Genomic DNA, 20,664 nt, shown 5'->3' on the forward strand with positions numbered 1-20,664 from the left:
TGGAAAAAAAAAAAAGTCTGGATTTTTGACTCTCTAGAACAATCTAAGAGCAAAACAGTAAGGTTTTCCCAGCATTTTTCCAGCAAATGTAATGAAATTCAAGGGGACTCAGAACAAGAGATGCCCTTAGGGACCACTATGACCGACTTCTTCCTTACAGAAGAAAGACTGAAGCCTCAAAGTGAAGAGCTGCACCGAAAACACACCCCCAAAGGACCAGAGCTGGCTCCCAGCCCAACTCCCTTTTATTACGCTGCTTGGTTAAAACAGTATCTCAAGTTGTACATCTCTCCAAAGAGAAGGAAGGATGGAGGGAGGGAGGAAAGGACGCAAGAAAGGAGGGAGGGAGAAGGAAAGGAAGAAGGGAGGAAGGGAGGGAGGGAGGAAGGAGGGAGAAGAGAAGGAAAAAGAAAGAAAGGATGGAGGGAGGGAGGGAAGGAAGGAAAGGAGGGAAGAAAGGGTAGGGGGAGGGAAGGAAGGAAGGAAGGAAGGAAGGGAGGGAGGGAGGGAGGGAGGGAGGCAGGCAGGCAGGCATGGGTTGAGCCAGGTCTGGATCCAACCCATCGAAGCTTGATGACAGTTTCAAATTACCAATGTACAGCAATTTGAGGGAGAATAAAGACAACCACAAATGTCTCGGTAAGACCCTGACAGGAAGAGGACAAATGTATCACCTACCTTTGGTCTTGATGGCCGTTTCAATGTTCAAAGCATCCCGCTCAGCATCAAAGTTGGTGTAGGCTTTGACTGACCCATATGCACTTGGGGGTGTGGAGTGCTGAGGTTAGAAGATAAACATACTCAAATGACGCACATGTAAAATCCTCTTGTTGAAACAACAACTCTTTTTATTTCACCCCCCAACACTCCCAAAACAACAACTCTTAATATGTTTTCCTATTGTGTCTTTCAACAATTTAAAACATTCTCACACTAGGTAACTAGGTAGGTATTAACACACCATCACAATTCAGACAAGCAATTTCATTTTTTCTATTAAGAATTCTTCTTCAGGCCGGGCGCGGTGGCTCACGTCTATTATCCCAGCACTTTGGGAGGCCGAGGCGGGTGGATCACGAGGTCAAGAGATTGAGACCATCCTAGTCAACATGGTGAAACCCCATCTCTACTAAAAATACAAAAAATTAGCTGGGCGCGGTGGTGCGTGCCTGTAATCCCAGCTACTCAGGAGGCTGAGGCAGGAGAACTGCCTGAACCCAGGAGGTGGAGGTTGCGGTGAGCCGAGATCGCACCATTGCACTCCAGCCTGGGTAACAAGAGAGAAACTCCGTCTCAAAACAAACAAAAAAAAGAATTCTTCTTCAAAGTCTCAGCCAGTTTAGAATATGCTATCTCAATTTCAACTTTTCATCTTACTTTCGGTGAGAGTTCAAAAAGGGACCATGCAAAGCTGGGAACTGAAGCCAGCATGTATTCAGGAAGGCTCTGAAGACCTTTCAACTGGGCTGGCAACAATTTGAAATAAGCTGAAAATGTGGAAATGCCTGAATGACAAGGGTGTTTAGCCAAGTTTCTGCTACAGGCACATGCATTTCTACTGGGTGGTTGCTGCTGAGCTAATGGTTCAGAAACGCGAGGGAAGTAGCTCCTCCCACCTCTACTTCTGCCCCCATGGCCCCTAGCTCTGGCCTGACGGCACACATCCTCCTTGTGTCTTTCTCCCTTCTCTCCTCTGTAGCCTTCCCTCTGCCTTCATGACACCATCCCTTCTGCCTACACCCTCCACTCTTCCTAGGATTTCCTACTGTCCTTTAAACCACAGCCTCTTCCTTTCCCAAAGCTTTTCTTTTGTTAGGCAGGGTCTCACTCTGCTGCCCATGCTGGAGTGCAGTCATGATCATGACTCACTGCAGCCTCAGCCTCCTGGGCTCAGGTGATCCTGCCACATCAGCCTCCCCAGTAGCTGGGATTACAGGCATCCGCCACCACACTCAGGTAATTTTTTTGTATTTTTTTGTAGAGACAGGATTTCACCACGCTGCCCAAGCTGGTCTTGAACTCCGGGCTCCAGTGATCCTCCCATCTTGGCCCCCCAGAGTGCTGGAAATACAGGTGTGAGCCACCATGCCCGGCCTTTCAGTGCTTTTCAAAGCTCATTATCCTTCCTGATGTGACAGAGAGGAGCTCTCCCACTCCAGATTGGGGTAAGGACAACAGATGCTTCTACATCGGTTCTCCTTTCAAGGTATTAACTTCCCTTCTTCTCTGAAATGCTCTTATAGTTTTCCCTCTCCCTGCTACCCAGTCCCAAAGCAAAGAGCACACAAAGAGGATGGACAAGGTGGTTGTGGTTGGCTGATGGCTGGTGGAGGAAGCATCACTGCCCACCCTCAACGTCAAGGCTCCCATCCTGCAACCCACCCCCAGCCCCCCAGCACACAATGCCCATATAATGTGATGATCTGGCTTTGCTGCAGTGTTCTGTGAAGAGTGAAAAGACCAAGATAGCCTGAGTTACTTCCCCACCCACAGGCATCACACTGTGAGCCACCCAGCACCCGCGCTGAGACTGTACCAGTGAGCCCTGAGTTTGTACCAGTGAGCAACTAAGAGGCCTTCCTCCTAGATGTCTCCCTGACATGTCAGAAATCCAAGTTCAGTATTTGACAGATGTTTCCAAATGCACTTGTGAGGACTCTCTTGTCCAAATCTTCAGTCCAGTTAATATTTATAACTCGGAAACGCAATGCATTACCAAAATCTGTTCCATCTAATTTCATCACTTAAACTTTCCATTGAGATGAACCTGATGAAAAAGCCAAGTGCTCTTCTGATCTACTCAGTGTGTTTGCTATGGTAGCTACAAAATGTGGATGAAATCTAAGGAAAAACATTTTCCCATTTATTAAGAGTGCCATCAGTTATTTACAAGGCAGGCAGGCAGCCACTGAGCCAGATCATGTATGACCGCATTTACCAGGAGGTATTTTGCCTTGTTCCAAAAACAACAGTGAGTCGGGAACACTTCTATGTAATTTTATAGTGTCTCTGGAAATGAAACTAAAAAGACAACTGAACCTATTACCTATAAAATCCACTTGTCTAAAATCAAATTAATGAAGCAAAGTTGAGTTATCTCTTCTTTCCTTAAACTACGGGGGAACAAGTGACATTTCCTGTTTCTGCCCCATCTGTCCACACACAGAAATATATACTAAAGCAGGGTAACTTCAGGGGCTAAACAAAAAGTCGTCTCACAAAACCTATTAACAAAAACAGTCTAAGTCCATTAGAGAAGCAAATTATTTAACACCTGAATTTGACCTCAACATGCAGTTTGGATTGTTGCCAAAAACAGCATGCACACATTTCAAGAAGAGAAATACTTTTTTTCTTGAGGCGGAGTCGCGCTTGGTCACCCAGGCTGCAGTGCAGTGGCACGATCTCGGCCCAGTGCAACCTCTACCTCCCTGGTTCAACCGATTCTCCTGCCTCAGCCTCCCAAGCAGCTGGGACTACACAGGTGCCCGCCACCATGCCCAGCTAATTTTTTGTATTTTTAGTAGACATGGAGGTTCATGAAGTTAGCCAGGATGGTCTCCATCTCCTGACCTCATGATCTGCCCACAGGTGTGAGCCACTGCGCCCAGCAGAAAAAGGTTTGTTTAAAACTCTGTAGGCGTTATACTCCATACAACCTGCACTTGCATAGGCTCCATTAGTTTGAACATTTTGATGGCAAGTGCCATGCACAATACAGACGGTCTCGCACCAGGTGACCCAAGTCACTGTCAACCCTCTGTTGAGTGATTCATTGCATTTTAATTTCTTTTTTTTTTTTTTTTTTTTTGAGATGGAGTTTCGCTCTTCCTACCCAGGCTGGAGTGCAATGGCGCGACCTCGGCTCACCACAACCTCCGCCTCCTGGGTTCAGGCAATTCTCCTGCCTCAGCCTCCCGAGTAGCTGGGATTACAGGCATGCGCCATCGTGCCCAGCTAATTTTTTGTATTTTTAGTAGAGACGGGGTTTCACCATGTTGACCAGAATGGTCTCGATCTGCCGACCTCGTGATCCACCCGCCTCGGCCTCCCAAAGTGCTGGGATTACAGGCGTGAGCCACCACACCCGGCTGGCTGCATTTTAATTTCAATCAAAGCATATTTTGAAAGATCCATAGAATAAGGCTACAAATCAATATCAGTGCTAAGTTTGTGTAAAAGCCATTTCTGCCAAGATGACCCAGAAGACGTATAGTATCACTATTTTATATATTCATAATATTCCCCTTAATTCTAAAAGTATTTGAAATCATTTTAATTTTACATATAGCTTAAAATGTTTAATTACATATATAAAAAGAAGAAACAAATGCATCAGAATTTCTAGGTTCACATATTTCCTATGAAAGAAAATCAAATTTAGGCCAGGCATAATGGCTCACACCTGTAATTCCAGCACTTTTGCAGGCTGAGGAGGGCAGATCACAAGGTCAGGAGATCAAGGCCATCCTGGCTGTACGGTGAAACCCCGTCTCTACCAAAAATGCAAAAAATTAGCCAGACGTGGTGGTGGGTGCCTATAGTCCCAGCTACTCAGGAGGCTGAGGCAGGAGAATCACTTGAACCAGGGAAACAGAGGTTGCAGTGAGCTGAGATTGTGCCACTGCACTTCAGCCTGGGTGAAGAGTGAGACTCTGTCTTAAATATAAAATAAAATAAAAAATAAATGAAAATAAAAGAAAATTGAATTTAATTCTGAGCTCCCTAATAGCCAAAGCTAAAAAGGAAACAGATGAATTATAATAATATCATTATATTCTTGGTTTTTTAAAAGAAATATCCCAACTTTTTTGAAGAAAATCTTTTCCAGGTGCTAAATTTTTAAAAACATAGGTCCCCATCTGGAATAACATCCTAGACACTGTAAGAAATCCAAAAGATGCAGAATTGTTTTTGACATGACTGTAGCTTACGCCAACCAGTAATAAAATCCAGGGGCATGACATTAAAAGTCATGTATCATCATAACAATTATTGCCAATGACATGCTAGGTATGGCAAAATAAAACTCCAGCCATTCCAGTGTCACTAACGCTGCCCAGTTTTAACGTGATGCCAAGCAAAGTTTCCAATGCCATGATATTTCCTTCGAATTGAAACTAGGAACCGCTGAAGCACTGAGAAAGGGGAGGAACCAAATGATGCCTGTCTGGATTGTCCCTGCCTTCCTTAGATGTACAAAGAGAGAGTAACGTGGCTATCCAGTGAGATGTCTGATCGGCAGAACCTGCAGTGAAAGTGATACTTACATCACCCTCCAAGCTGAGCTTGCACAGGATTTCGTGAACAGTGGACATGTCGAAGGAAGCTGGGAAAAAAGAACCACAAGAAGTATTTATGAACAGGCTTTCCTTTACCCTGAAGCACAGTGATTCATTACACTAATTTCTACTCCTTGGATCATTTCATCTGAGAATATTAGAGTAATTTTTGCAAGTAGATGCAATTCCCATGTTATGATTGAAAAAAATCTAAAGCTCAGAGATGATCTGCCTTGGGTTGGGATGGACTACTGAGCCGGCCCGGCGTTCTCTTCCCCTGTGTGAACAGCACCTGGGACACTGATTTGTGAACACAAAGACAAAATGTTCCCCAAGGCTAACGCAACCTGTTCAGACGGGACAAAACTGAGTCTTCTACTTCCCATAAAAGGTGACGAGCTTGCCAAAGCAGACACTGCTTCTGTATTTCTCACAAGTAATTAAACATATGGAGACGGACCTGAAAGCTACGATGTGAACTAAAATTAGCAGCATTTTCGTGTGGCCCTAATTCTTAATTGGAACCTTTATTATTATCTGTAATTACTTTCTTAGTCCAATGATGCTTGGAAGATACTCAACTATTTATGAGAAAGACGACGGACAGAGTTTCTGACCTGAACTCATTCCATAAAGGACTGAGTCTGTTTTATTTAAGATTCGAAATGGCTGAAATGAAGTCATCTTCTTCCAGTTAATATACTTAATTGGGAAGCAAAACAATAGCCTGATGAATTGGCTTTCCAGGTTTGCAATCACACAGTTCTTGGAATTGATACACCTAATCCCTGCCAAAAAGGCATGCTCAACTGTCAGTAAATCTGTCTCAACTGAGACGAGACAGGTCATCAACGTGAAGGATATATCTTTGCAAGATTCTCCTAGATCACTCCTCTCTTAATGCTCACAGAAGCTTTTTACGCACAGTGAAAAGTCAGCCAGTCAAAGATTATCTGCTTCTTCCACACTCACAACTCTCAGACAGCTTCCCCACCCCCATGTGTCCCACTGATGGGGTATAATTCTGGTTTATAAAAAGCATTAGTGGGCCGAGCACAGTGGCTCATGCCTGTAATCCCAGCACTTTGGGAGGCTGAGATGGTGGGTCACGAGGTCAAGAGCTCAAGACCAGCCTGCCAACATGGTGAAACCCCGTTTCTACTAAGCATACAAAAATTAGCCCGGCATGGTGCCACGTGCCTGTAACCCCAGCTACTCAGGAGGCTGAGGCAGGAGAAGAATTGCTTGAACCCGGGAGGCGGAGGTTGCAATGAGCCAAGATCATGCCACTGCACTCCAGCCTGGGTGACAGAGGAAGACTCTGTCTCTGGGAAAATATAAAAAGCATTGCTCTAGAAATAAACTCTGGTACATTCAGACATGGAATGTTATTCAGCACTGAAAAGAAATGAGCCGTCAAGCCATGAAAAGACAGAGGAACCGAAAATGCACGTTGCTAAATGAAAGAAGCCAACTGAAAAGTTAACGTACCGTATGGTTCCAACTTCATACCATTCTGGGAAAGGCAAAATGATGGGACAGCAAAAAGATCAGGGTTTAGGGGAGGAGGAAATGAATAGGTAGAGCACAGAGGATTATTAAGGCAGTGAAATGATTCTATAAAGTTTAAATGAAAGAAGGCAACTGAAAAGTTAACGTACTGTATGGTTCCAACTTCATACCATTCTGGGAAAGGCAAAATGATGGGACAGCAAAAAGATCAGGGTTTAGGTAGAGCACAGAGGATTGTTAAGGCAGTGAAATGATTCTATAAAGTACTGTAATGGTGAATGCATGCCATACATCTGTACAACACTATAAGTGAATGCTAATATAAACTACAGACTTTGGAGTATGTAGGTCCGTCAGTTCTAACAAATGTACCACCCTGCGCAGGATGTTGATGGTGCGGAGGCTGTAGGTGTGTGGGAACAGAAGAACATGGGCGTCCTTTGTATTTTCCATTCAACTTTGCCATGAACCTAAACCTGTCCTAAAAAATGGAGACAATTCTACAACGTCGTGCTCTGTAGCAGAACCATCCAATACAGTGACCACCAGTCTCACGTGGCTACAAAGCATCTGAAATATGGTCAGTATAAACTGAGATGTGCTGTAAGTGTAAAGGACATACTGAATTTTGGGGACTTAATATGAAAAATCTATTTTTAAAATCTCTCATTATAATTTCTTTGGGCCAGGCACAGTGTCTCATGCCTGTAATCCCAGCACTTTGGGAAGCCAAAGTGGGCGGGATCACGTGAGGTCAGGAGTTTGAGACCAGGCTGACCAACATGGTGAAACCCTGTCTCTACTGAAAACACAAAATTAGCCGAGGGTGGTGGCGCCTGCCTGTAATCCCAGCTACCCAGGAGGCTGAGGCAGGAGAATTGCTTGAATCTGGGAGGCAGACGTTGTGGTGAGCTGAGATCGCACCACTGCACTCCAGCCTGGGCAGCAAGAGCAAAACTCCGTCTCAAAAAAATAAATAAATAATTTCTTTTTTTTTGGTAAAGGCAGGGTCGGTCTTGCTATGTTGCCCAGGCTGGTCTCAAACTCCTAGACTCAAGTGACCCAAGCGCTGAGAATATAGGCATAAACCACTGTCTCCAGCCCAATCATTTACATATTGACCATATATTACGATTACAACTGTGACATGCCGAATATATCTTATTTCCATTTAATTTAACCCATCTACTTTGCCTTTCTTAATGTGGCTACTAGAAAGTTTTCAATATTTGCAGCTCACATTCTACCTCTATTGGGCAGTACTGGTCTAGAGGAACCCAGAGAGCCATTTCCTAATCTAAATCCCAAAACCTTTGTAACAGTCACTAATTTGAGTCTTCATGCTCTTTTTCTCTTTTCTTTTCTTCCTTTAATGTTTCAGTAGAGACAAGGTCCTACTATGTTGCCCAGGCTGGTCTTGAATTCCAGGGCTCAAGTAATCCTTCCACCTTAGCCTGCCAAAGCATTGGGATTACAGGGGTGAGCCACCATGACTGGCTTTTTTATTGTTTTTTTATTTTTCTTTTTTTTAAGACAGGGTTTCTCTGTCACCCAGGCTGGAGTGCAATAGTGCCGTCATAGCTCACTGCAGCCTTGGTTTTCACGGCTCCATAGATCCTCCTGCCTCAGCCTCCCAAGTAGCTGGGACTACAGGTATGTGCCACTACTCCTGGTTTGTTTGTTTTTTCCAGTAGAGATGATCTCTCATTAAGTTACCCAGGATGCCAGTCTTCTTGACAGAGAAGAAATCTCCAACTTCGATGTGGACCAAAAAACATTGTAGAGGGTCTCATCGGTATTCCTCAGCCTGAGAATTACCAAACCAGAGGTGAAATTCCCAGGATGGACCTCAAACCTCGTAAGCCCTGGCCTTAACTATCACCCCTGGACTCAGTCAGAACCGGACCAGGACTGCAGCAGAGGATAAATCGCTGTCATCTGCTGTGCAGAATTCTAGTCTCTACCATAAACAGGCAAGAAATAAAAATGCAACAACAGGGGGCCAGCAAGTCAGCGTGGCAAAACAGAGTTGTTTCCACTTAGAGGGTGTAGATGAAATTCTACTCGTTTATTGAATCAGGTACCTCACCTCGGTTCTGATGTTTAGACAGTCTCGACTAGAGGCACGCTAACTTTTCATTGTGTTGGTCTTTCAAGTTGCCATTCAAGCTCTGAGCGCCGGCTTTGTAGACTGCTCCTAACGGTGCCCCATGTGAGACTCCCCAGGACCGTGCAGATCAAAGACCATCCGGCAGGCTTCATTCCACTCTCCACTCATGTGAATTCTGCTCCCACAGCCACGACACCTTGAGGAGGCCGTTAAAAGCCCAACACGTCTTCCTTCCCATTTCACCATTCATAACTGTCCTGCTCTTTCATCAGATCAGGCCTGCATGGCACCACAACTAAACCTCTCTATTTAATCTCGTCAAAATCACTGGAAATCAGTCCTCTGTGGCTTCCTCTTACGCCGGCAGAGCCCAGCCTTCAAAGATGAGCATCAGAATCCAACCTCAGTGCCTTCTGTTTACTCCGCAAAGTGTAACTTGCCTCTCTGCAGTCACCCCTACTTTAGCCTCTGCTCCAACTGGGTCACCACGACCCCTGCTGCACAGAACTCTCTCTTGCCTTTCAGTGCCAGGGTGCTTTTTGACACCACTTCATTCATCCGTTCAGCAGAATGTTTTTAAGTGCCCTCCATGTGCCAAGTATTCGAATGGTGAAAGCATCAGTATAATTCAAAGCACTAGGGAGTATATGGTTGACCTCATCTTCCCTACATAGTCCCAGGCCCCCTACAGATGTAAGAGTATCATAGCCAGGTATAGTGGCTCACACCTGTAATCCCAGCACTTTGGGAGGCCAAGGCCAGAAGATCGAGGCCATCCTGGCCAACATGGTGAAACCCAGTCTCTACTAAAAATATAAAAATTAGCTGAGTGTGGTGGTGCATGCTTGTAGTCCTAGCTACTTGGGAGGGTGAGGCAGGAAAATCACTTGAACTTGGGAGGTGGAGGTTGCAGTGCCCTGAGATGGCACCACTGCACTCCAGCCTGGTGACAGAGCAAGACTCTGTCTAAAAAGAAACAGAGTATTTACAAAATGTAGGTGCTAAGCTGGGCACAGTGGCTCACACCTGTAATCCTAGCACTCTGGGAGGCCGAGGTCAGGGGATCGAGACCATCCTGGCTAACACGGGGAAATCCCATCTCTACTAAAAATACAAAAAACCCAAAACTAGGTGCTAAATCAACTTGAAAACAATGAGTTGCTATTTTGTATGAGATTCCTACTTATATTATGTACAATCATCCTGCAGAAAAAAAAAAAACACAAATGTCACAATAACCACAAAGTCACACTTACCACAAAGCAGTATCTATGAAATCTGACATTACCCCATGCAGGTGCCTTTTGTATCCACATACAGATCTCCTACTTCATTTGAGTTAAACAGCAAACATTTTCACCCCAGAAATAAAGCATGGGCTCTTTCCTCCCATGCTGACAGCATTCCGAAAACACGGTGAACATTCCTAAAACCCACTGGCCTCTCTAAAGGAAGTGTGGCAAGCAGAAACCCCGCAAAGGGGCACAATACCGGAAGGGCAAGGACTCCCTGCATGCGCAGGGAAAGCGGTGTTAGGACAGGAAGCAGAGTGACAGGCTATGGTGGGCTATAGGCTATGGTGGGCAGCCTAAGCCAATTTTCTGGAAAATGGCTAAAACTACAAAGGAGACTGTGCTGAGGCCAACGGCAGATCTAAGAAAATGCTGGCTGTTAAGACATGAAAACATTTTCAACTGGGAGGAGATAACAAAAGAAAGGGCCAAGTGATCCGGTTCTAAGTGTCATCTTTTGTTTTCTTATGAGGACAATAAAACACTGAGGTTATGTCCAAAAAACAAAACAAACAAAAAGAAGTAAAAGACAGTGCTTTCTTCTTCCCTCCATCAAATCCCCTAGCAATGCAAAGTCATTTTGTATGTGATCGATTCTTCGCTACAAGGAACAACAGCTGGCTCTACAGTTCATCGTTTGTTAAAACATTCCTTTAATATGGTACCTTTCACGAATGGGAATGTGTCAGTGCGCTGCTATGCTTGAAAGCAGGAAATGAGTCTTGGCAGTGCTGCTGCAGGTTACAAACACTGGTAATTCTCAAAGAATTAACCAACGAACCCCTAACAAGCATACGCTGGGCCTGCACTATATTAAAGGATTTAAAAGACACTTATAAAACGGTGAAATGCAGACTCCCACCCCGCAGCACCTCTGAGCTCTCTTCCCTTCATTCCTCTGTGACACACTGACAGAATAGCCCAGGGTCAGCCAGATAGCTGCGGCAGGGCCAAAACCCAGATCCCCAGTCTCCGGGGCCAATACCCTTACAACCTCACCACAGTGGTTCTTCATTCCAAGAGATTAAGACACAGAGAGAAAGATGATAGTCACCAGAGCCGGATTAGTTAAGAGCTTAACAAGAGGTGCTGACTGCCTAGGCTGAGAAGGGTGAATCACCGCGCAGGAGGCTCCAGCCAAGAAGCAGGAGGGCAGGTCTGGGGAGAGGGGAAGAGGAATAACACCACGGGGTGGCAGCAGAACAAGAGCACAGGCTTGAAAATGAGCCATGTCCAGTGGGGTGCCCTGTGGGGAGCCTAAAATATAAGTCCCTGAATCCTGCAAAGTGAAGCTTCCCTATGGAAATATTGAGGAACCTATACGCCAAAGCAACTGGGACTCGGTACTCATATTTGTTCCCCAAAACATCTGCTCTGGAGGCAGGATTTCTTTTTAATTGTTTACTTTTTGAGATGGATGGGAGTCACCCAGGCTGGAGTACAGTGGCGCGATCTCGGCTCACTGCAACCTCTCCCTCCTGGGTTCAAGCAATCCTCTGGCCTCAGCCTCCCGAGTAGCTGGTATTACAGGCATGCGCCATGACGCCTGGCTACTTTTGGTATTTTTAGTAGAAATCAGGTTTCACCATGCTGATCAGGCTGGTCTCGAACTCCTGACCTCATGATCTGCTCATGTTGGCTTCCCAAAGTGCTGGGATTACAGGCATGAGCCACCATGACCGGCCTCTGGAGGCAGAACTTCCTTACTGAAAACAACTACTCTGACTTTAGTGCACCTATTGTTTTGAATGAAAATAAAAAATGAAGTCTACATGCCGTGAGACAGTTCCACCTCTACACACTCATCACTATGTAAAATGCATAAATCCATTAAAAGCAGAACCAGCACTCCTTTTCTGGCAGACTTCTCTAAAGAACATGAAAATGGCAGTTTGTACCACTCCTTCCAACACTTCAGCCTCACCCAGCTGCTTTCAACTCCCAAACAAGAAAAAAAATCAGCAAATTAAATCTGTTGGTAAGTATATCTACAAACCAGTGCCTTCCATTCCCAGGTAAGGTTGGGTCCTAGACAACATCATTAAAATGGCCCTTTATCAGAGAAAGCTTTTCTGTTTAAGAAAATAAACTAGAGGTACAGGAAGACTTACTGAAAGAGCCACACCCACCACAAACTGGTTTAAAATCATTCACCACTTGGGTAGGAAAATAGGTCACTTGGCCCCACCCTAAAGAAAACAACCGTTTCTTCTACCTCCAGAAGACTGACAAATGGGACAGTGAATGCCTGGCTAGAAAAGCTCCCAGTGCAAGGCTGATCATTAATGAAACCCGTACAGTGGCTGAGAAACAAGTCATTACATTTAACAGGAAAACTCTATTAAAGATATTTAGCTTGGTGCCAAAGTCACTGCCATTACTTTTAATGGCACAAACCACAATAACTTTTGCACCAACCTAACAATTGAAGGGTTTATAGATTTTACTGTCTTTTATTGCTTCACTCCAAAAGTGCAGTTACCAAAAAAAAAAGATAAGTGAAGCAGTTTTAACTTCTCTCTTAAAAAGAAGTTTACAAAAAGGTTAAAACAGGCCAGGCGCGGTGGCTCACGCCTGTAATCCCAGCACTTTGGGAGGCCGAGGCGGGTGGATCACGAGGTCAAGAGATCAAGACCATCCTGGTCAACATGGTGAAACCCCATCTCTACTGAAAATACAAAAAATTAGCTGGGCACGGTGGCGCGTGCCTGTAATCCCAGCTACTCGGGAGGCCGAGGCAGGAGAATTGCCTGAACCCAGGAGGCGGAGGTTGCAGTGAGCCGAGATCGTGCCATTGCACTCCAGCCTCAGTCACAAGAGCGAAACTCCGTCTCAAAAAAAAAAAAAAAAAAAAGGTTAAAACAAACAAAAGAAAACTTAAAAGTCAGCCCTTCAAATAGTAAAAACACGTTCTACTGAACTGAACGAAGAACCAGCCCCAGAAAGCCCAAATGGTTATTTGAACAAACAAACAAAAGCATGCTGCGACAGGGCTGGTCTGCACAGGCAAATCTGAGTCTGATCCAGCAGTTTCGTGGACACACCCACTTCACAGTTTAAACGTGGACTGTTGATCCGTTACCACAAAACAGATTCTTAGCAACTGTGATGAATCAGTTCAGGACTAGATGATTCAAATGAAGGTTTTAAAGCAAAAAATGGGTGAGGGTGGGAGGGTGGAGAGTTGGGCTTCCCCGCCAAAGCTCTTACTGTCCACAGTCCTGGACACACAGTCTACGGGCCACACTGGAATTTTAAACCAAAAAAAAAAAAAAGCATGTGCTGGTGTGCTGGGTGGGAGGGGGTTCCCACTGTACTCCATCCTCCGCCCACCTAATGCATCTGTATTAACAGGTCCTTTTTGAGAGCACATACTCTTCTCCTTGGTTTTATGGTCTTGATTAATGACGGAGTCACCGGGCCAACTCATTGCCCGGAATTCCTGGAATTCAGCCCAGTGGCCTTGATCAAACTGAGCAGGAGGGACACATAGCACTTGCTCTAGCTTGTCTCTGTGGCCTGATCTGAATCAATATTTGTTTGCTCCCTACTGACTCGCTGGAGCTTCACGCTCCCACAGCCTCTCTCTGCCGGTCTCCTGATCTGGGGTTGGAGTGGGTGGAAAGAGACCGGCAGGAAGAATGATGTCACTTGGCATGAAGCACTTTCAGGGTTGGGAAATCCAGGCCTTTGAGTCTACAACTCCATTTCAGTGTTTTATGGCCCGCATACTGTACTTTCAACAGGGCCTGGCCACCTACAGAAAAGAGTCTGAAGTCAGCATTCAAGATCTTCCACACTGTGGAATTTACCTACCTTTCCTTAAATACGCACAGACACACACACACACACACACACACACACGTATACACTCATCCTGCGCAAAAGAGCTAACTGGACTGTTAACTCTTCCCCAAACAAGCTCAGCCCTTTCTACGTTCCCTCCACCGGGAACCTCAATCTTCACTAGCTGGTATCTGAATGAGTCCTTAGATATAGCAAATGGCCAGTGTCGCCTTTCTCACACACCCCCTCGCCCTGTGCTTCTGCCGCTCTTTGTGTGTCTGTGCAACATTAGAGTTGTGTGTAAAGTCTGTCTTCCATATTATCTGCACACAGGGTTTCCGACCTACCCCTTCCTGTTTCTTCCTAGGTCTGAGCACAGTTGCCTGGCCCAGGATGGGCATTCAATTTCATCTTGGGATGGTTTACATACAATGGGTCTTTCTATAATACAAAGTGTTTTTTTCTTCTTTTTCAACACCCTCTCCTTCCTCAATTTTCTTTCTCCTCCTCAGAACTGGACATTTCAAATCTAGTTCCCGCTCCACACATTCAGAGCTGGAGGCTTAAATCACCAACTTCTGCAAATCTTAGCAAAGCCCAGCGGATCACTTCAGGGCAGCCTCTTATCAACATATAGCCACGGCCCCCACGGCCCCCACCTCTGCACTGTCAGGGCCGCTTGGGTCCTACTTCTGTCCATAGGACAACCTGGAACTGTAACCTACAACTCCTGGCAAGAAGACAGTAAAGAGGCAGGATGTATGAGCAGCCTTAGGACTCTGATTTCCTCTGAGCTGAGGGTGTGCAGCCGGGGTGTGGCAGGGAGACAAAGGGCTCCAAGTCACAGCCACTCCCTAGAATCAGAGCTTTCTACACCATACCTGGGATAAAACTCAGGCCACTTGGGTGCTACTAACTTGTGGTCTAACAAGGTTGAACTCAGCTGGCTTAAAAGCTTCAGGGTGGACTGAGCATGAAGGCTCACGCTTGTAATCCCAGCACTTTGGGAAGCTGAGGTTGACAGGTCACTCGAGATCAGCAGTTGGAGACAAGCCTGGCCAACATGATGAAACCCCCTCTCTACTAAAAATACAAAAATTAGCACAGCATGGTAGTGTGCGCCTGTAATCCCAGCTGCTCAGGAGGCTGAGGCAGGAGAATCGCTTGAACCTGGGAGGTGGAAGCTGTTGTGAGCAGAGATCCTGCGACTGCACTCTGGCATGGGAGACAGTGCAAGGCTCCCTCTCAAAACAAAACAAAACAAGCTTTAGGGTGTACCCTAGAAGGGAGATTTGGAAGTAATCTCGGTGGAACCACCCAGAAGAACAAATACGGGCCTCTCCTGACCCCTACTGCTGACCTGTCCCTTGGCAAAGTAGATGAACTGCCTCTGGCAACAGCAGAAGAAAAAACATACCAGGCAGTGAATGGGTGGAATTTTTTTAAAAGAACTGGAATTTCCTTTGCTGTGGCCTACAACTAGAATAGGGTGTGGCACCAGGGAAAATGAAGTCAGAGGATTCATATGTGAGAAAAAGAGGAACATTGCATTTTTTTTTTTTTTTTTTGAGATGGAGTTTCACTCTTGCTACCCAGGCTGGAGTGCAATGGCGTGATCTCGGCTCACCGCAACCTCCGCCTCCTGGGTTCAGGCAATTCTCCTGCCTCAGCCTCCTGAGTAGCTGGGATTACAGGCACGCGCCACTGTGCCCAGCTAATTTTTTGAGTTTTTAGTAGAGACGGGGTTTCACCATGTTGACCAGGATGGTCTCGATCTCTTGACATCGTGATCCACCCGCCTCGGCCTCCCAAAGTGCTGGGATTACAGGCGTGAGCCTCTGCGCCTGGCCTGGAACATTGCATTTCTATTTAATCCTCACAGATGAATGTGGAAGGCAACTTAAGACACCATAACTGTAAGCAAAACTTCCTTGAGGTAGGCAAATGACGCTCAGGTCTGTGGAACAGCCGGATTAAAGGCGAAATGAACACCCACCACGTTTGGAAACTAGTATTAATTTGGGAAAATACAGTTTAAAACCCAACAATTCACTTATTTGTCTCTTTTCTTTCTCTCTCCGCTAGATTTGGGGGTGGCGGGGGGGGAAGGGGAGTCTGTTTTGTTCACTGCTGTATCCCTAGCGCCCACTGTGGGTAGAACACAGTAGGTGATGAATATGCTGTGGAATAAATCGTTGTTTAAAGCAGCCCACTAGAGCCTGAGACACCTTTCGTGACACTCCCACTCTCCCTCAATGAAAAATGGTCCCGCGGCTGAGGCTCTGCACAAGAGTGAGAACAAAGGCTCGCGACGGCAATGTGGTGGTGGCAGATTCTAGGCCTGATGCTGCAGGAAGAGCCTACTGCCCTCAAAATCAATAGCAATTACAGAAGCATATGCTACTATGCCAGGAAAACTACTTAAATCAGAACTTAGCCGGGAAACTAACGGCCATGACTGCAAGCTTAATGTCAATCAATACCATAGGTTAATAGCTCAAAGACACAAGAGGTTAAATATTGAGACTCCGGTGCAAGACTGGGCCCCTAATCAGAGTCAGTGAGTCAGCAATGTTTCCTGGGCATTTACCACAGGCAGGCTACTTGGCACTGCAAGAAATACAAAATGTAGGTGGTCTCCAAATCATAACCTTCCAATTGGAAAAATGCACACAGACGGTCACACCCTTCCACTGCAGATTCAACGCTCTTTTGGAGAAACCCTTGAAACCTTTCGATACTAGACGGGCTTAGACGAAGGGAAGAAATCAAGGACACCTCGGCTGTGTTGGTCTTACCTAAAATATTTCTTGATATTGCCTGAATATGATCACTTTCTGACTCCACAGCTTTGAGTTCTATAAATTATAGATCTGTTTAGGTGAATGAGGTTTTTTTAAAAAAATTATTTTATGTCTTTATTTTTTGAGGCTGGGGTCTTGCTATATGGCTCACACTGGCCTTGAACTCCTGGATTCCAGCGATCCTCCAGCGTGAGTAGCAGGGACTACAGGCCCCGGACCACACCCAGCATTGTTTTTTTAAATAACTCCTCTAGGTTGCTGAGGATCTTTGGACCACCAACCATTCCTAACTTAATGAATATTGTTTCAATTTGCTGGTCTCTAGCTGGATACCGGTTTGGTTCACTGAAATGGGAAGGGGGAGGAAGGAGGAAGGAATGTGGACCAGCCTGGACAGCTGTTGTAATAGGACACAGAAGAGCGTCTCTAAGGAGGTGGAAGGTGAAAAAGAAACTGGAACAGAGGCAAAGACATAGTGTTTCAATTAAATTAATTTACTCAGTGTAAATCTCAAAAACATACCGCCCCTCACTACCCTCCACCTCCCCAGCACCATCCCCGTACTTAGGAAGGGCATGTTAAATAGGGTTTTCAGGGCTGGACTGGGAAGGTCAGCGCCTTCGGCAACACAGTTTCAATGGGAGGGGGCACTCCGCATTCCAAGTCACCGAGTTCCAGACAGGCAGGCACAGCAGCACACACGCAAGAAGAGAATCCATCGCTACAGTCTGGGGCCCAGGCCCTTGCACACCAACAGCCTGAGGTTCTTGGTAATGGCCCGGCGTGCACCCATGAGGCCACTGCTCTTTTACACACAGACTGGGAACACCCACAGCTTTCAAATGGCAATCTGACTACAAAAATGAGACTTGGCATTTGCACAGCACTGAGTGTTTTCTGTGTGCTTTACACATTTATTTTTGAATGACTTTTTGAAACCCTGTTTGGGTGGTGGTAAGAATAGGCATCCTTAAGTCGCTCTCCCAGATAAAGAAAGGTGTTCCCCTCCTTCTTCTCAACAGCCAGCTGAGGGAACCCAAGCCTTCCACGCCAGCCCTGGGGCCAGCTGCACCGAGCCTCCAGGAGACAGCGGCCCCGGGGCCACGCCCTTTTCTGTACCCTCAGTTCCTGACTCATTGCCACATCACGGTAACAGTCAGGACAACCCGCCCCGCAGAATCATGGGGGACACTCTCTTCCTGGGGCCAATGTGTTCAACCAAGAGGAAAAGTCTCCAGGAAGAGTGAAATCCGAAGGTGCTATCCCACAAGATCCTCTAGACCAACGGGAATGAACGGGCGTTTTCCTGTTTCCTTTCGTGGGGGGCGGTGGTGTCTACGCACTCGCCCCTCTCATCCTCCCGCACTGCTCTCCTGCGGGTCGGCTCCAGTGCACAAGCGCACGTTTGCTCCGAGTACAGTCACTTAGAACAGATGGGGGCACTTTCTCGAGGGCGGTGGAAAGCCCACCGGCTCCCCGGGTGGCCACACCCTGCCTCGCGGCGCCCGGCGCTTCTGGAATGCAGGGCCGCCCTCCGCCCCCTCCCCGCGCCGCGTCTCCCCGTTCCTGCGAGGACTTCAAGGGGCAGCCCGACACCCCTCGCCTGGGCCCTGCACCCTCCCGGCCCGGACGCCGGCGGCCCCTCACCCGTGCCCCGCACACCTTGCCCCTGCGCCCCCCTCCCCAAAGACTCTCCAGTGCGGGCGGACCCTTCAGCCCCTTGCCCCCCGACGGCCTCCGGGACCCTTCGCCCGAGCCTCCCTGCCAGGCCGTGCCCTTGTTCCCAGCGTCTCCACACCCCGCTAGCGGGCAGGCAGGGCGCGCCTCGCTCACCTGGGCCGGGCGCCGAGAGCAGAGAGCAGAGAGCGTCCCCAGATGCCGAGCGGAGCCCGCTGGCCTGGGTGGGGCTTTTATAACCCGCCGCTTCCTCCCGGAGAGGCGAGGCCCGCCCCGCCCCGCCCCGCCTCTACCCCCCACCCCCGGCCCGCTCCCACCCCGAGTCAGGGTGACTCACCCCGGCCCGCGGGCCCGCAGGGACCGCGCCCTGAAACGCTCCCGAGCCGCGCCATACGGGAGCGGCCCCCGCACCCCTGGCCCTGCCCTGGGAGAAAGCCCGGCCTAGGCTGCCCGCAGGCCCATAGGGGCCCGGCTTCTTCCTCCTTTCCTCGTTTTGCTTAAGTGCCACGTCGAGCTCTCAGCCTCGGCTTGGGTTAATAAATTAGCAAGACTTTAGAAGTAGACTCCGGGCATGGTTAAGTGGCTTTTTTTTTTTTTTTTTTTTTGGCGATAATGCAATGGAGGAAAGAATTGTTCCAACAAGCATAAATCTGGACTCCCCTGAGCTGGGGCTGTTGGCATCCAGCGCACCATTACCTTGGGGAGTCTGCAACATGTCAGATTCATCTCTGGCCGCCAGTTCCCGGGGGCCGCGCCGGGAGGGAGGGAGATTCGCCCTGTGCTGCAAAGCCAGGGCTGCCCCGGCCTCCGAGCGCGCTGGGAGGCCGAAGCCGCGAGCCAAGATGCCGCCTCAGTCGCGCCCCGGGAGGCGCCCCTCTCCCTAGTACGGCTGTGCTCTCTCCTCTCCGCGCCTCGTGGCATGCGGTCCTGGGCTGGGTGGGCCCATGGCTTTGGACCCGGAGTTTCAACATATTACTTTCCTCCTGTCCTTCTTTCTTGACTGCTGGGTGTGTATGTTGCTGCGGGTGTGTGTGTGTGTTTCTTGCAACTGGGGTGTGGGTGGGTGTGTGTCTTGCACAGCCTCGTTGTGTGTGTTGGTGTGTGTGTGTTTCTTGCAGCTGGGTTTTGTGTTTCTTGCAACTGGGGTGTGGGTGGGTGTGTGTCTTGCACAGCCTCGTTGTGTGTGTTGGTGTGTGTGTGTTTCTTGTAGCCGTTTACCCAACTCTCTTGCCTGGTTTTGCTGTTTCTCGATTTTCCTCCAAGAGTCACGTTGGCAATGTGCGGGCTAACACGTATTTGTTGTATGTGTGACGACGCAAATACTGTATTCAAAACCTCAAACTAGCAGGAAAGCTATGGTAAGAACCCCTCACAGCGTCTTTTAAATCCCTCCTTGCACGCTCACTTCCTGCAGCTTTTTTTCTGCTTTTGAGGATTCTGTGTTTTAATCTCCCATTTCTCTTCATGTCCATTTTAACTTTCCAGTTGAGCGTCAATTCACTCCTGGGAATCAGAGAACGATAAGGCCAACAGACATTCAGTGCTCTGCTCACTGTCCTGGAGTGAGACAGGGGAAAGTCGGCCACAGCTGGAGTCTCTTAGCAAGCCACCCAGAGCTCTCTGTTACCCAGCGCTTTCATGAGGAAGTATACACGACGGGCCCTACCGCAGGGCCAAATAGAAAATAAAACAACATTTTGGGTGCAATTACTGATTTACATTTATAGCTCTTCAATATAGCCTGAAAGCTTCAAAGGCAGAAACAATGTTTATTGCCTGTTTGGTGTGACCTGTGCTGTGATAGGCCCTTCACAGAAGATAAAATTTAATCAAATCATATGGAATATATAAAAGCCATCAAATGTCCAAAAGAATTTTGTGCTCATCTTGGGCATGCAGCAAATCCAAATTTCCATAGATTTGTACAATCACCAGGCTTTGCTTCATTCGAAAGAAATGTGCACTGATGTTATCATAAAAATGGAGCTTTTGATTAGAAATCATAGTTCGGCTGGGCATGGTGGCTCATACCTGTAATCCCAGCACTTTGGGAAGCTGAGGTGGGAGGATCACCTGAGATCAGGAGTTCATGACCAGCCTGCCCAACATGGTGAAACCCCATCTCTACTAAAAATACAAAAATTAGATGGGCGCGGTGGCAGGTGCCTGTAATCCCAGCTACTCAGGAGGCTGAGGCAGGA

The 20,664-nt window shown here is 47.3% G+C and overlaps 1 protein-coding gene across 1 annotated transcript in view; it reads right to left on the minus strand.

Annotated features, from left to right (window-relative positions):
• ANXA2 (annexin A2) overlaps window positions 1–18,670 on the minus strand; it is a 53,439-nt gene extending 34,769 nt beyond the window's left edge. The window contains exons 1-3 of the mRNA XM_009004986.5: window positions 18,620–18,670; window positions 5,271–5,329; window positions 679–778 (exon numbers count right to left, since the gene is read on the minus strand). Coding sequence (XP_009003234.1) covers window positions 679–778; window positions 5,271–5,318 — 148 coding nt within the window. The 5' untranslated portion in view covers window positions 5,319–5,329; window positions 18,620–18,670. The remainder of the gene's footprint in view (window positions 1–678; window positions 779–5,270; window positions 5,330–18,619) is intronic.
• Window positions 18,671–20,664: the final 1,994 nt, after the last annotated feature.

Source organism: Callithrix jacchus, chromosome 8 (assembly GCF_049354715.1).
Source record: "Callithrix jacchus isolate 240 chromosome 8, calJac240_pri, whole genome shotgun sequence".
Classification (NCBI taxonomy): Eukaryota; Metazoa; Chordata; class Mammalia; order Primates; family Cebidae; genus Callithrix; species Callithrix jacchus.